Below are 16,242 nucleotides of genomic sequence, written 5' to 3' on the forward strand. Positions count from 1 at the left end.
AAAAAATGATTTTTAAAGCAAATTTTAAACAGAACATTGTTAAATAGGTGGTGGAAGGATTATTTAACAAAGTAAACACACAACCATAGAGAATGCAAACGATTCACTTGTTCATGCTGCAACACAATAGATTCCCATTGTAAAGCCTTTTGTAAATGTAAGGAGGCGGAAGTTTGTGCCAAGTTGCTATGAGAGAGAAACAAGTCAGAACTTGTTTGCTGATATTGAGTGAAAAGTGGGTCCCTATAAACCAAAGCTCTCTCTGGGTGACCGCTGTGTACGACCCAACAAACAGCACAGGCAACTGACTCCAGCCACCTGAACCACTGACCCACTGGCTGAAAACCATTACACACCATTCAAAAGAGCAATCACCTGTACTGTAAATGTGTAAGAGCCTCAAAATAATCATTTATTATACCTCACGCAGAGAAAATAAGACAGTCTTTGCAGCAGAAAACAATGCTGGGGAGCATTTCCTTCAAGAGGAGCAACAATTTAAATGGGGTGTGTCTCAAGAACTCAGGAACTCGGGAACACCTTTCAGTGCAGCAAAGAACTCAAATTAACATCAGAGAAACTTATACATCAGCATGTACATAAATTAAATTATTACAAACATTTCTAGTAGATGATATAATGCATACAGCATCACTGCAAGTCCACAAGTAGTTGTTTTAATTCTAAGCCCTTAAACTCGACCCTTAAAACATAAATGTGTGTATTTTCTAACCAGCATGTAAGTGAGAACCTCGCTTGTTGAGTCATAAATAAAATTCATTAATCATTAAGAAATTTGAACAAGAACTATAATACAAGGCAAGGCAACATATGAGCCCTCCCAGACTTCATGTGAGGAAAGTAGAGGAGTGGAGGTATATCTGCAGTGCCTCAGCTCACGTAGGTCAACACCACGGACTGAATGGGCTCTCGGCACACCGGACACAACTTGTTCCGGTTCTTTAATTTCTTGGCGCAAGTGTAACACGCCATAAGGTGTCCAGTCCTTCCGTGGACAATGCAGCCATTCTTGGGGCGACTCTGACAGATGACGCAGGGCTCGAGGCATGTGGCGGGCAGGCAGGCCTCCAGGCTGTTGAAGCGCTCTAGCTCAGGGGTCTCTTCCTGGCTGCTGCCCACACCAGAGGAGGTGGAGGGCTGCGATGACGAGGTCTGAGAGTCAGTCAGGGAGCCAGGGGTGGCAGATGAGGGAACTGCTTCTTTGGCGGCGGCGGAGACGGGAGATTGCAAGCACTTGCCGTCGGGGACGTCCACTCCTTCGTCCGTCTCTGGAAGAGGGCTTGAGGGTTTGGAAGGAAGCATTTTGTCTTCCGAGGCCAAGATGGTTGATGTGGTGATGCTGGTGACTTCAGTGCTGGTTTGAGTGTTAGTGGAGGGGTTTTCATTGTTGGAATCTGATTCTGGAAGCCAACCGGGTCGGACATTCCAGCAGCTTTTGCAATGCCGAGGAAGAGGAGGGTTGAGCACGTTACATTCAGCACACTTCCAGTAGTCCTGAGAGAACACATAGTTGGCATTAAGTACAGATTTTTCATTTCTACTATGCACATGCACATTTTTCTTGCTTTTTTGAAATACAAAAGCCTGTTAAATCCAAGGGTCAGCGAAAGGGTGGAAATGGACATGAAACACTGGTTTTGGTGCAAGAAACTTTAAAATGAAATGCTATAAAAGTTTAAAATATGGTCAACATGAAATCAAAATGTAAGTTATTAATACACATTCCTGGTCGTATTACGCACAATTCATTAGTGCACAAAGTTCATAAGAAGGGAAAAATGTCTGTCTTCATAATCATAAATAAAATGTCATAACTAGATGCTTCTCTGAAACAACTTTCTTTTTTGGCAGACTCACAAAAGCCTCTATTTTTAACCCCCAACCTTTGATCCAAATGGCACCACAATAGTATGCAACACCCACTTTTCATGATGCAATCTAATCATGATAGATAAATTCAGTTTATCAGTTCATCTGGATAAAGTCCAGTTCTACTTTCATTATTGAAGTAAATTGCTACATACTGCCTCAGTTATCTCAGTATCCTCATCAAACGAGTCTTCATCCTCAGCGATGATTGTGACTTCATACACCTGAATGAGCAAAAGAAAATTGCAGTGAGTTAAGGACTGTTAAACAGATTAGGGTACGTCAGGAGTATCCAAAAACTCAGTCCTGGAGGGCCACTGTCCTGCAGAGTTTAGCTCCAGCTTGCCTCAACACACCAGCTAGGAAGTATGCATAGAATGACCTTGATTAGTTACTTCAGGTGGGTTTAATTGGGGTTGGAGCTGAAATCTGCAGGACAGTGGTCCTCCAGGGGAAGGAATGAACACCCTACTTCTACACTAATCCAGATACATTAAAAAATTTTAAAAAAATCTCTACATTTTGGCTTTCCATCCACAATCAGGCGACTTTTTTATCCTGTGAAAACCAAGTTTTGTTAAAGACACTCTCCTAAGTGGATAAATTTGAAAATGCTTTTTTCGCTAATAAAATGAATGTGCAAGAATAATTACGAGTTATCTCAGTGAGCTTTTATTACATTTAACGTGCAGTAAGAAGATTTGAACATTGAACTTTGTGGAAAATGCTTGAAGACGCTAGTGCGGACGGAGAGCATTTTGAAAACGCGGTTTTCAAATGTATCCGGATGTTTGTTAATATCTCTCTCAATAGAGCAGGAGTTGAGTTGAAACCTCGTTGTCTCCCGGCACCGAATCCTCATCGTTCTCACTGTAGGCATCGGAGTTGATGGACTCCACCTCGAACTCCACACTGAAATTATCAGAGTCCGAGTCCTCGCTTTCATCACTGCCTTCACTGTGAGAGATACCTACTTCCTGTTGAAGAAACAAAACACTGGTTAGAGAGGGCCACATGACAGCACAAAGAAGTTAATGTAACCGCTGGTAAAACAAAACTATGTGAAGGACCGTTTAAAGGTGCTACTCACAGAGTTGCTGTGTGCGTCCGAAGACTCGCTGTTCCTCCTCTCCCGGTGCAGGCCGCCGATCACACACCAAGACAGGCTGTCATCAAATGTCAGGGAGAAGCTGTCTGACTTGTGCCTTTTCCTGCGATCTCTAAGCTCGTCTTCGGCTGAAGAACTCTCTATTGAAACCACAAAAACTGAGTTAAGCACCAAGCTGTTTTTGGACACGTGCCCTTATGATGGTTTTCACATATAATTGCTCTGTAGGTAAACAAGAACACGCTGCTTCTTAGGCTTTCCAAACATTTTTCTGTACGTTTACAAAAAACACAAGTTTGAGTGTATACTGCTTATTGCATTAGTGTAAATCAGTTAATTTGCTGATGGTCCTTTTCTATGGACTCAACTTATGGGCCATGCAGGAGCAATGCTCAGAGCAATAATCCTGTTTTAATGGTGCATCTGGTGCTGCTTGCTCAACAAACTGCCTTTGTGTGCATAGTTGGGGTTTTAAAATGGGCCATTGAAGAGCAGCAGTCATCTGAGCACATTCTGCACAGCCTCCAGATCTCAGTGTCCTTTTGAGAGGTTCACAGTCAGAGAGAGAGCAGTCACTATGCTACCACATGTTTACCCACATGCCACACACAGTCCTCTGTCAGGACTGAAGGAACAGCACAAAATGATCCATTATGAGGGTTGTCTTCCCTGCTCAGCGGCTGAGGCTGTTATAATGTAAATTGGATATACTTATATAGGGCAAGAAAGCAAACAGTCCTTAAAGAAAGGAGTTGCCTCAACCTTTCACAAAACTCCCATGAAAAAATAAACAAGCTGGCAATCATGAAATCTAAAAACAGCTATTTTATTTAACAGTCATTCAATGCAAAATTTCATCCAAGGCAACTGGCTAGCAAAAATAAAAGAAAGGGACAAGCCCTTCCCGTTCAAACAGGAAATATGCCGATACTGGAAAGAAAACTGACCGTTAAGCTCTACTCAAAACATTTGTTAAGTGACAGCTGAATGTGAAGATACAACTCTATCTGAAATCCCATCAGACCCAGCTGATCAAGCATGTGCTTTCATACACACCCAACAGGACACAGCTGGTGTGTGTGTGTGTGTGTGTGTGTTTTGCTCTGTGGTGTGTGCGCTTACCAGGATCACTGCTCCTCCTCCTCCTGCGCTGCTGTTGTGAGGTAGATGAGCGAGAGTCTGAATCCGTATCCTGAAACAGAGAGTTGGGTTTCAGTCATGCTTCAATCTCAAACACAGCAGGAGCTCTATAAAACCCATTCAAGCACAAACGCAGCACTACCAGGGCAACTCTGTGGAATGGGTCAATACTCTGAGGTTCTAAGTGTGTTGAGCATTAAAAAAACGTTTACCCCAGGCCCTCGATCTGGTTCACTTTGACTCCTGGGTTCAGAGAAGGTAGACTGAGTTTCTGTAAAAGGAAACAAGGAAGAAGAAAAAAAGATAAGAACATTTGTTCGAGCAAAACAATAATATTAAAGATGGAACAGAGGAGATAAAACAAAAGGTTTAACGGTCATAGTACCTGGATTTTTCACTGTCACAAGGTTTCTATTGATCATTGCAAAGAGGGCTCTGGAAAAAAAAACAAGGTAAAATTAACAAGTAAAACTTTCATATAGCAAATTTCACTTTCAGTTCTTAAAAAAAAAATATGAGGAAAATCCCTCCCTAAAGTCTCTAGGCATTACTCGGTCTTTCCTTTAAAGCAAAAGGGATTTTTTGAACATTCTATCATCCTACAATCAAAAATGCTATTTTAATACATACATATATATCTCTTTGGTCATCTACTGTGACTAATCAAATATATTTTGCAGCTATTTAAAATCTTAAACAGGTGATCGCAGATTCATTCAGAGCTAGTAGGTTAAATATCCCAGACGCTGCCACCTGTTGCTTTAAAGCCCCACCCTGATATTCTCAGGGGTCATTCATTATTGCTGCAGCTGTTTCTGTCTAAGTGAAGTTAGGGTCAATACGCACCGTGGCTCTTTGACTGAGAAACTTTTCACTCCGAGAACAGCACCGAGAGCATCCTCTCCGCAGTGAACGATGTGTTGCTGCTGCTTGTCATATAACTCCTTGCTCATGATATACTTCCCCAAATAAAACATAACCTAAACAAACACATAAACAAAAGACTACCGTTTAGAGATCCACAAGGAAACAATTTCCTGAAACAAGTGTGTTGAGAGAAAGGATGGCAAAGATGTGGCTGGTATTTAAATACAGATGAGTAATACAGTCCTGTTAGTCAGACATAGTTCCACTCATAAAAAAAAAAAAAAAGATGACTCATGACTTCACGCTAAAAAGTTGACAACGGATGTAAATATATCAAACAACTTAACATTTCATAAGTACGCATATTATCCAATTATCTATGTTACTGCACAGTGCACACTACCAATGAAAGACAGAAATTAAATTTTGTAGTTTTAATCGTCTATGCAAAACCTATTGCCATTTTATATATATTTGCTAAGGTGTTCAGAATGGTTTCTTACCAGATTGACTCAAAAAATCCCTCTAGGCATTACTCGGGTCTTTCCTTTAATGCAAAAGGGATTTTTTGAACATTCTATCATCCTATAATCAAAAACCTAAGACTTCTTTTAGTCTGATAAATCCCTTTTGTGAATTATTGTTCATCTGTAACACAACTTGAAGCTTAATACTCTGGGTTTGGGGTTTGTTCAAATCCCTAAACCAAAGAATGAGCAATATGAAAAAATAAAAATAAAAAAAAAGAACTTTCTTGTCTTGCAAACACCAAGAATGAATATCTCACTGAAAAAAGGCAGTGACTAAATATAATTCACCACCCACTGCTCTAGAATATTTACAAATGATACGCAGGTTTAACCATACACACAAATGAGCAGCAGCAACATGAAACTGGAGAAGGATTATTATAGCTAGCAATTTCAAACACCACTGCCATATGACCAAACTCATTTCAGAAACTCTCAAATAAGTGCTTATATGAAAGACTATTCACACAAAACATACGGCAAGGTTCAGCTACTAAAATAACTAGCATAATTCCAATTAGATATAATAACACCATAAAGCATGGCGTGTATACTAATGTTTAAAAGTTTGAATGGACTAGGCTAAAAACTGTTGTCAACAGATGTTACAACTCCTCACCTCCTTCATAGTGAAAACATCTTTATCTGCACCTGCATCCTCTAACAGCCTTTTTAACTGCACCTTTGGTCTTACCTAAGGAAGTTACAATAAATAAGACTCAGTCATTTCAAGGCATAAAAACACATGTGAATACTCAAAAGAACACTGCATTTACCAGTTTTTCATTGTCGACCTTGTTGATCTGAGAACTGCTTAAACAACTCTCTGTTGCCATATTTGTAGTGATCTGTAAAACAAGTAAACAGTTGTTACATGAAGCAAATCAGCACACATAAAAACTTCAGAAAGAACATTAACGTTACCTGTGCAAATGGAGGTAAATTGGATATTCTACCTAATAATCTTCTATATATACTCTGTTAGCTGTACATAAAGTGCTTGAGCTCTGGGTTAGTGAAGAGTGGGAGCCGGCTGAGAGCCAGTCTATGGTTTAAATAGACGCAGAGAGACATGTCAGGGCTAGAATCCACCGCGCCGATCATCATGTCCTGGGCGGGTTCGGGCATGACAAGTCAAAGCGTGACTGGCTTCCCACTCCTAGTGGTGGAAGACGATCTTTGCTGAGCTGTCTCTGTCTCTGCGATCATGTCCGGGCATGTCCCAGTCTCGACTCGCTACTACACTACACCCGCCCAAGCTTATCAGTGACAAGTGTTTGGACCAAAGCGATGACCAGCCCGGATTATTAGAGCCTCAGTCAAATAATAAACCAAATAAACTAACCAAAAAGACCAAAAGTTCATCATTTACAAGTTCTACGGATGGATGGATTGTCATGCGAGTAAAGCTCCAAATGTCTTTGGAATACGACAGTGCTTTGTTTATGTATCTGAAATGCTCTGCAAACAGTAGTAACGTTACACACTAAAACACAACAACAACCTCAAGTGTGTTGTCTTCTGGATTTATATCTGACATCTGCGTGCATGGGAATATCCTCCATTCAAATTAGCTGCACATGATTAATGTAAAACCTGGAGCATCAATTGCGATCGACGTGTAAATGTTGTTTTACGTATGATCGATCAGATTAAACGATTAGTATTGCGCGCTTTTTGACGCGTCAGGTTTCAGTGTGACAGATCGCGATCGTTATGTTCCCGTTTATCACCGTGAAACTGCTTTGAAACCATATTTATAGTATAAAGCGCTATGTAAATAGAGGCGACTTGACTTATCCAGCATAAACGTCATGCAAGCCGTTGTTTACGTAACTTACGTTACTTTTACACATTTCGTAATTTCTTTACAAGCAGATTAGTGATAATAGTCTTAAATAATCAACATAAAATGCTTCTCACCGAATGTGGAGTGTTGCATATTTGAGCGACAAGAAAGAACTACGCTGTCGTTATTGTTACAGCGCCACAAATGCACGCTCTCTCGGATGTCTGTTTCCCGCTGTGGACACTCAGGAAAACCCGAGGCTGCAGTAGGCCGCGCTTACAGAGCTAGCGCTTGGCTAACTGAGGCAAAGGATTTCAGGCGAATAAACGGATGTTAAAGCTTCATGCCGAGTTAAAATATTAAGCTGGAGCGTTTAGCAGTATTTGCAGCCTGATAGGTGTAATACATATATGAGAAAGTGCGAAAATTGTTACACTGAAAGTGTTAAATAATATGTCTTACCTGCTGGTGACCGTTGAGAGGCGCGAACTCTAACTCCCTCTATCGGCGATCGTTTGAATTTGAAATGTTCCAGCACGTGCACTAAACGCGGGGTGTAAACATCACACGACACTCGAGTATGAAAATTATTGTCTGCTCTTGCTGTTTTATTTTTTATGGGTTTAAAGTAGCTAAAATTGTAAAATAGCTTTTATATTTTCAGGTTAACATAGGATTGGGCATTATATGTGTTGTTGTAAAAAAGTTTTTTTTTTTGTCTCCTTGTTTTAATATAATTTAGTTTTAGCAGCTGAGTTCTGCATATTTCAGGTAATATGTGTGAAGCTAACAAGAGAATATGACAACAAAGTAAAAGTATTACCAACATTTTTTTTTTTTTTAATTACATTTAGTTGTAGAATGTTATCCTCTACTTGCCCATGTTTGCTATTTAAAAAGTTGTAGCCTATTTAAAACATGTATTGAAAACGATTCAGGGCAATGGTTTGTTTAAAGATTTTTGTTTTGAGATTTTGTAAAAACATTGAGATACTTGATTTTATAAAAGTTAGGTGACAAAAATCAGTTAGGTACATTAGCTAATCTGCATTATTAAATGGTTTAAAATCTAGTTCATCATCATATTTTATGAGCTCTATCCTGCCTTTTTGAATGCTTCAAAGTATATTTTCACATACTTGTATTATTTTGAATTAAATATACAATTTAATTTACCTAATGCTCTTGCTCTTCAGTTTAGTCCATGTTTTAATTGTTATATGATACATTATCACTTATTTTCATATTATTAGGTAGTTAGTTAGTGATGGTGTTTATTTATGATCACTTGATAATATTAGGCTAAACGCATCTCTAATCAAACCACTAGATAATGATTTCCTCCTTTGATTAATGAACTATTTTGCATGGTTCTATTGTGTTAACTGAAACCCCTTTCATCAGTTGTTTTGATTTCTTGTTGAGTAATGATGACTGTTGTCGTAACATGACCCTTGTACACATTATTGTGAATGGTAGACCATTAGTTAGCCAACTACACAGAAACTTGCTAGTTAGGGGAGCTATTGTTTGCTGAGTGAAATCAGTGCTGTATAAACGGGACAAATGCTTTGGAAACATGTCTTGTACAGTCCCTGTGACAGGATCTGATCTTTAGGGCCCAAGCAGAATGACTCAAGAGGTTATTTTAGTGCAACATTTCCCTTTACACTCAACATGTTTGGGCTTGTACGTCTGTAATAATGAGGAAATTCCATGGACCACTGAAGTCATCAAAAAAGCAAATAACTTAATTAATGGTAGTAAGGATAAAGACAAATCCTAAAGATTAAAGTGTAAGGCATTTACAGTGTCAAACATATGATCCAGGTTTCAGTTCTCATAAAACATTGATCCTTTACTAAGGCACAAACAAACTTCTTTCCACTTGAAGGGATAGTTAAACAAAAAGTGAAATTTCTGTCATCATTTACTCCCCCGTATGTTGTTACAAATGTATTTCTTCTGTGGAACACAAAAAGATATATTGAAGCCCACCGACTTGTGTATGATTGAAAACACTCGATAAATCTCTCAAAATCTCTTCTTTGTTTGAAAGTAGGTCATTTTTGGGTGAACTATCCCTATATTTTCAGCATTTTGGTTTACCATATCCTTTTCGAAACTGGGATGAGTCTAATATTCACGCAAAAAGCAGCAAAACATCTAGATTGGAGACAGGACTTTGGAATGTGATTAATGTTTAAGTTGCAAAAGAGAAAAGCATGTTGAAAAACCCTCAACATGAACTGAACAAATTATTGACATTCCATTTCATAGACAGCAAAATACTCACGTCTTTTTGCCAAGTAGGCAGTGACCCTTGTCCTCAAAGTTGTGCCTAGACTCAATACAAGATAACATTCCATCCTTGAAAAATGTGACCCAAAAAAAAGTTATCTGTAACATTCTATAAAAAGTTTTATTGTTGTACAGACCATTTGAAAATACATCATTAAGTAAAACATACAAAATAAAAAAGGAAATGCTTCAACATTCAGAGTTTTTCTCTCAAACGTTCTGCATGTTTATTTTGCAAATATTGAATTTTGGCACATCAGGCCTATGGTCTCTGTGTGAGCTTGCTTTTGCCCTCCTCCTGCTCTGCCAGTTTGAAATGGGTGTATGCCAGGATGCCAGTGAGGGTGCAGAGGATGCCCAGACCTTGGTTTAAGGACAAGGGGTCCTGGAACAGAACATACCCACCCAGTAATGTGATGCAGAACTTGAAGTGTCCAAACATGTTGTAGCTTTGAAGACAAATGTTAAGGGATCTTGTTTGACAATGACTTTTGAGATCTCTTGAGGCTTATGACTTGCACTTGAGTCACAGACTTGAGTCACTTGAGTCACAGACTTGAGTCACTTGAGTTACAGACTTGAGTCACTTGAGTTACAGACTTGAGTCACTTGAGTTACAGACTTGAGTCATTTGAGTCACAGACTTGAGTCATTTGAGTCACAGACTTGAGTCACAGACTTGAATCACAGACTTGAGTCACTTGAGTTATAGACTTGAGTCACTTGAGTTATAGACTTGAGTCACTTGAGTTACAGACTTGAGTCACTTGAGTTATAGACTTGAGTCACTTCAGTTACAGACTTGAGTCACTTCAGTTACAGACTTGAGTCACTTGAGTTACAGACTTGAGTCACTTGAGTTATAGACTTGAGTCACTTGAGTTACAGACTTGAGTCACAGACTTGAGTCACTGACTTGAGTCACTTGAGTTACAGACTTGAGTCATTTGAGTCACAGACTTGAGTCACAGACTTGAGTCACAGACTTGAGTCACTTGAGTCACAGACTTGAGTCACAGACTTGAGTCACAGACTTGAGTCACTGACTTGAGTCACTGACTTGAGTCACTTGAGTTACAGACTTGAGTCACTTGAGTTACAGACTTGAGTTACAGACTTGAGTCACTTGAGTTACAGACTTGAGTCACTTGAGTCTCAGACTTGAGTCACCTGAGTCACAGACTTGAGTCACCTGAGTCACAAACTTGAGTCACTTGAGTCACAGACTTGAGTCACCTGAGTCACAGACTTGAGTCACTTGAGTCACAGACTTGAGTCACAGACTTGAGTCACTTGAGTTACAGACTTGAGTCATAGACTTGAGTCACAGACTTGAGTCACTTGAGTCACAGACTTGAGTCACTTGAGTTACAGACTTGAGTCACAGACTTGAGTCACTTGAGTCACAGACTTGAGTCACTTGAGTCACAGACTTGAGTCACAGACTTGAGTCACTTGAGTCACAGACTTGAGTCACTTGAGTCACAGACTTGAGTCACTTGAGTTACAGTTATTGTAATTGCTATGATAAGTACATAGTATGTTATTTTGGTAACACTTTACAATAAAGTTTCATTAGTTAACATTCACTAATTACATTAGATAAAATAAACTAAGAATGAACAATACTTCTACAACATTTGTTGTGTTATTCTTGGCATTTACTAATAGCTTTTTAAGATTAAAAGTTGTATCTGTTAACATTAGTTAGCACTGTGAGCAAACGTGAACTTGAACATTTTGAATTAATATTAAAAGTTAACAAATGCTCTAAAAATATTTCTCATTGTTAGTTCATGTTTGTAATGCATTAACTAATGTTAACAAATGAGACCTTAATGTAAAGTGTTACTGTTATTTTTACTATTAATTTATATAATTTATTAATTTATTTATGTTTTGTGAAAAAAAGTATGTTCAAAATTAGTCAAATCTGTTAATATTGATTTATGGATATATCAGTTGTGAATGTGTAAATGTTAATCGGTTCAAAATAAGAAAAAACAGCTAATAAAAACAGATGCTATTTTTAATATTGATATATGGCTATATCAGTCTTGTGAACATGTAAAAATGTTAATAAATCTGTTCAAAATAAGTTAAATGTGTTAATAAAATAACAGATGTTATTTTTAATATTGATTTATGGCTATATCAGTCTTGTGAATATGTAAACGTTAATAAATCTGTTCAAAATAAGAAAGAAAAACAACGGTTAATAAAAACAGATGCTATTTTTAATATTGATTTATGGTTTTATCAGTCTTGTGAATATATGTAAAAAAGTTAATAAATCTGTTAAAAATAAGTATAATCTGTTAATAAAATAACAGATGTTATTTTTAATATTTATTTATGGCTATATCAGTCTTTTGAATGTAAAAATGTGTAACATAAGTATAATCAATTAACAGGTTTTAAAAACAAAAATAACAGGTTTTAAAAAAAAATTAAAAATACTGATTTTTGGACATAAATATCAGTGTTAAATAAACCTATACATAAATGGTAACACTTTAGTTTAGGGCCCAATTCTCACTATTAACTAGTTGCTTATTAGCATGCATATCACTAGGATATGGGCTGTTTATTAGTACTTATAAAGCACATATTAATGCCTTATTCTGCATGATCATATTCTACATACCATATTCCTACCAAAACTACCTTACTAACTATTAATAAGCAGTAATTAGGAGTTTATTGAGGCAAAAGTCGTAGTTAATAGTTAGTCAATAGTATACTTTTATAAATTATATTTGTAAAATTATTTATAAATTAACATTTTATATAAATTCTATACAATAGAAATGTATATAAATTATAATTCCAGATCCTTGGCTTTAAAAAGAAAAGCAGCAGCTTGAAATCCCTTTGTTGACAGAACACTTACCTAATAAACACAAGATAGTCAAGTGCTCCCTCTGCTGCTTTCTTTGAGAGGTCTCACTCATAAACTCACTTTCAATGGGTGCATTCAAAACTAGGAAATGTTTCTAGTATGGCTCAAGGCTACAAAAAAGTGCCTCGATTTACAGCTTCCTCTTTCATTATTAAACAAGTGTGTAACTATGCTTTAACTATTTGCCCAGGTTCTGTAAGCAAACATGTGCTTGCATTATAGGCCTAACCTGACAATTAACAGACAAGTAATGTTATAGAGCACTGTTTACAGATATTTGTCTATAGGGTGTGTTTTGCACTATGAATAGAAGAGAAGGAAATAGCCACAGCTGTTGGTATTTTAGAGAAGTAGCAGAAAGGATACGTAACAGGAGACGTGTTTCCAATGATCCAGTAAATGGACAGATTAACCAGAAAGGCTATAACACCAGACAGCAGAACCATAACCTTGATGAAGGGGAGAAAAAAAATCAAGAATCAACTATTTGAAATTGCAATTGATCTTAATAATTATCTTAAATTGAGCTTTGTGAAATTTTTACCCAATATAGGGGAGTAAAACTTTAAGAATTTTTATCTTTTTTTCCAAGAAATCTGGGCACAAGGCTTTCTCTGTGACTGTGTGTTTGTGTAAGAAGGAAATTCCTTTGGATAGTTGCAGAGGGAGTGTGTGAGCCAGTGAGAGAACTCATTCTCTTACCAGGGCCTGAAATGACCAGGGGCCAAAGATGCCGCCCTCTCCGCTCAGGGGTTCGAAGAACGGCACCAGGACCAGGAGAAATGCAGACGAAATGGGTGCCTGATAATACAGTAACTGCATAGAGTTCACCTGCAGCTCATGCTGTTTGGCACCGACCCACTATATTAAGAGAAACAAGTAATTAGTCAATTAAATACAGCATAATCAAAATATCTGAATAATTAATGAGGGAAATAATGTTTTTATGGTCAGGAATTTTACTGGGTATCCATGAAAGTACTTTCTTTAAAATATATATAATTTATTTAGTATAATAGGGGTAGATTTGTTCTATAGCTACTTTTTTTTATATGTTTATTTAAAAAAAAAACACTAAGAATATTTGGTTGATTCGGTTTGGGGTCGGTTCGTTTTTAAAAATGTTTTTGAAATAAGTCTCTTCTGCTCACCAAGGGTGCATTTATTTATTCAAAAATACCATAAAAACAGCAATAGTGTGACATTATTACTATATTACTATAACTATGTTATTAAAATGTAATTTATTCCTGTGATGCGAAGCTGAATATTCAACATCATTACTCCATTCTTCAGTGTCACATGATCCTTCAGAAAACATTCTGATATGCTGATTTGCTGCTCAAGAAACATTTCTTATTATTATCAATGTTGAAAACAGTTGTGCTGCTTCATATTCTTTTGTGGACACTGTGATGAGTAAACTGTGAAACTTGATGAGTTAAAGTTCAAAAGAACAATTATCTGAAATAGAAATCTTTTGCAACATCATGTCTTACTGTCACTTTTGATCAATTTAATGTATCCTCAATATCAAAAATAATAATAACCATTAATACTATTAATAATAATTTAGTTTAATAATAATAATAATAATATTAAAACAATCAATTAAAGTTATTATAAATACCAGAATTTCTATATTGGAGGTCTCTGGGTTGGCCAATAGTCTGACTCCTGATTCATGGAATGAAGGGATATGACTTTTCCATAAGGATACCAAGTGAGATTTCCATAATACTTACCACTTGATACAGTGAGGTTACAAAGACCCCCAGTGTGGCAAAGATCATCCCCAGAAGATTGAACCTCACATCATAGTAAGAGTTCAGTATGACCCCTAAAGTGATTGGCACCTTTAACACACACACACAATCAATAAATTAGGTGTGTGAAAGGTGGTGTGAAAGCAGATCACAGCTGTTATGTGACCCATTACCCTGCATAAACAAATCTGCATATAATCATGACTTGCTTTTATCAGCATTTAGCCTGAGCATAGTTCAAACTGATGTATGTACATGCTATACAATTGATGAAATATGTGACAGTTATAATAACACTCATTATTACAAGCATATATATGCATATTTTTGCATTTACAGTGTGGCCTGATAGTGATTTTTGTTTTATTTATTTCCAGATTTTTAACACATCAGATTTGATGAACACATGAACTACTGATAAGTTAAGTAAAACGTTTGAATGACTTCTTAGACTATACCAGTCGCATAATTGAAAACCCACTTACTAGAGTCAGTTTAATCTTTGTGGAAAATGTCTTTCTGTAGTACATGGTCTGGATGGCTATAATCACGGGTGTTGTCATGGTCTTGGCCAGCTGATATGTTCCTATAGTGTTGCTTTGGAGAGACAGATTCGTGAAAACAACAAAACCACAGAAACTCAGAGCTAGCAGGATGATTTTAGAAGGTCTGAGACTCTTGGGGGAGAATATATCCATCTTCTGGCAAATATACAGCCCCAGCCATGTCACTACGAAATGAATGAGAGTCATGGTCATGTTGGGAAAACCATAGTGCACATAGATCCATTTGTTGATGAACACTATGCAGATTGAAGACAATAAGTTAGCCAGCAGTCCTGCAATTATCCGGCTGTTTCCGAACAAGTCAGAGAGTCGCGTCGCCATAGTTGAACTCATTTAGACGCAAATAATTCTGGAGAAACCGTTTAGGTGTCTGCATCAGCAGAAATATAACTCCACTGCTTTCTGTGGCTGAATGTGTGAAAGCGGTTCAGAAGCGCTTTCATTCTAGGACTCAAGCCCCTCATTCACTCACTCAAAGCACTGCCACGGCCGTGACGTGCTTAAACGCGACGCGACGCACGCAAATGAGAGATGTTCTTGGAAGGTAACGGTCCAACGTGAACCTCTCGCGAGATTCACATACGCAGAAAAATAATAGCAACGATGCGCATGCGCGAGAATTTCACAGAAGGACGGTTACCTTCCTTAGGCAGACATAAGGGACACGCCACGTCACTGCTCTTACGTGCTGTCTAGTCTAGTGGACAAAATAAGAGAATAGCCTAATTTTAACAAATATTTGCAAAAGATTTGGTCCCTTTTATTAATTCGAAGAAATTTATGAAAGTATTAGTGTTGTGGGTTTCTTCCTTCTACTTTAACGCAAAGTTGTAACTGTTTAAAAACTATTTTAGAGGACATAATAGATTAAACACAATCAAGCTTTTTTTTAAAAAAAAAAAAATTATTAAACAGACAGATTTCAAACAATATTTGGTTGGTTCTGATCTGTTAACTATTCAGAGTTAGGGATGATATTTAGTCTATATGCTTTTTCTGGACTTTTACAAAGCCTTCGATTCTAGTGAACATGGTTTTATATTCAACACTTTGGAAAAATTACAGCTTAAAACAGCTTAAGCCTTGTCTGTGAAACCTCAATCAATTCATTATAAACAATATAATAAGATAAATAAAAAAATAAAAAAGATGCCTGTTTTCCCATTCAGTTTTGTAAAAATTGTATAGGGTCGCTAACGAGCCGAGGTGTGTAGCAGTGTAAGTATTTTTCTGCACAACAATAATTGAATCTTTGATGATTGAATAAGTGCAATTCCCCTTTATTCTATAAGGTAGCAATGTCTGATACACATTGATGAAGTGACGTTTCACAAATAGTTACCGCAGGCAGAAAACAAAAGAATAGGACGTATCATCAGCAAA

The 16,242-nt window shown here is 37.3% G+C and overlaps 2 protein-coding genes across 5 annotated transcripts; both read right to left on the minus strand.

Moving 5' to 3' along the window:
* Positions 1-389: 389 nt before the first annotated feature.
* Positions 390-7,852, minus strand: mdm2 (MDM2 proto-oncogene). Of its 4 annotated transcripts, none has more exons than XM_084111268.1 (11): positions 7,787-7,852; positions 6,312-6,383; positions 6,155-6,229; positions 4,985-5,118; positions 4,524-4,573; positions 4,351-4,409; positions 4,121-4,190; positions 2,981-3,138; positions 2,724-2,867; positions 2,046-2,114; positions 390-1,515 (listed from the first exon to the last, which is right to left on the minus strand). In XM_084111268.1, exons 2-11 carry the CDS (start codon positions 6,369-6,371, stop codon positions 892-894), a joined length of 1,443 nt encoding a protein of 480 aa, XP_083967394.1. In that variant the 5' UTR covers positions 6,372-6,383; positions 7,787-7,852; the 3' UTR covers positions 390-891. The 4 variants fall into 4 exon arrangements, with proteins under 4 accessions (XP_083967394.1, XP_083967395.1, XP_083967396.1 ...); XM_084111269.1 differs by lacking the exon at positions 7,787-7,852 and adding an exon at positions 6,460-6,582; XM_084111270.1 differs by lacking the exon at positions 6,155-6,229 and having other exon boundaries at positions 7,787-7,837.
* Positions 7,853-9,727: 1,875 nt separating this feature from the next.
* Positions 9,728-15,418, minus strand: slc35e3 (solute carrier family 35 member E3). Its single transcript, XM_084111272.1, has 5 exons — positions 14,779-15,418; positions 14,273-14,383; positions 13,230-13,388; positions 12,894-12,976; positions 9,728-10,074 (listed from the first exon to the last, which is right to left on the minus strand). The coding sequence occupies exons 1-5, from the start codon at positions 15,190-15,192 to the stop codon at positions 9,888-9,890; spliced, it is 954 nt and encodes a 317-aa protein (XP_083967398.1). The 5' UTR covers positions 15,193-15,418; the 3' UTR covers positions 9,728-9,887.
* Positions 15,419-16,242: the final 824 nt, after the last annotated feature.

Source organism: Abramis brama (assembly GCF_963993115.1).
Source record: "Abramis brama genome assembly, chromosome: 4".
NCBI classification, from domain to species: domain Eukaryota; kingdom Metazoa; phylum Chordata; class Actinopteri; order Cypriniformes; family Leuciscidae; genus Abramis; species Abramis brama.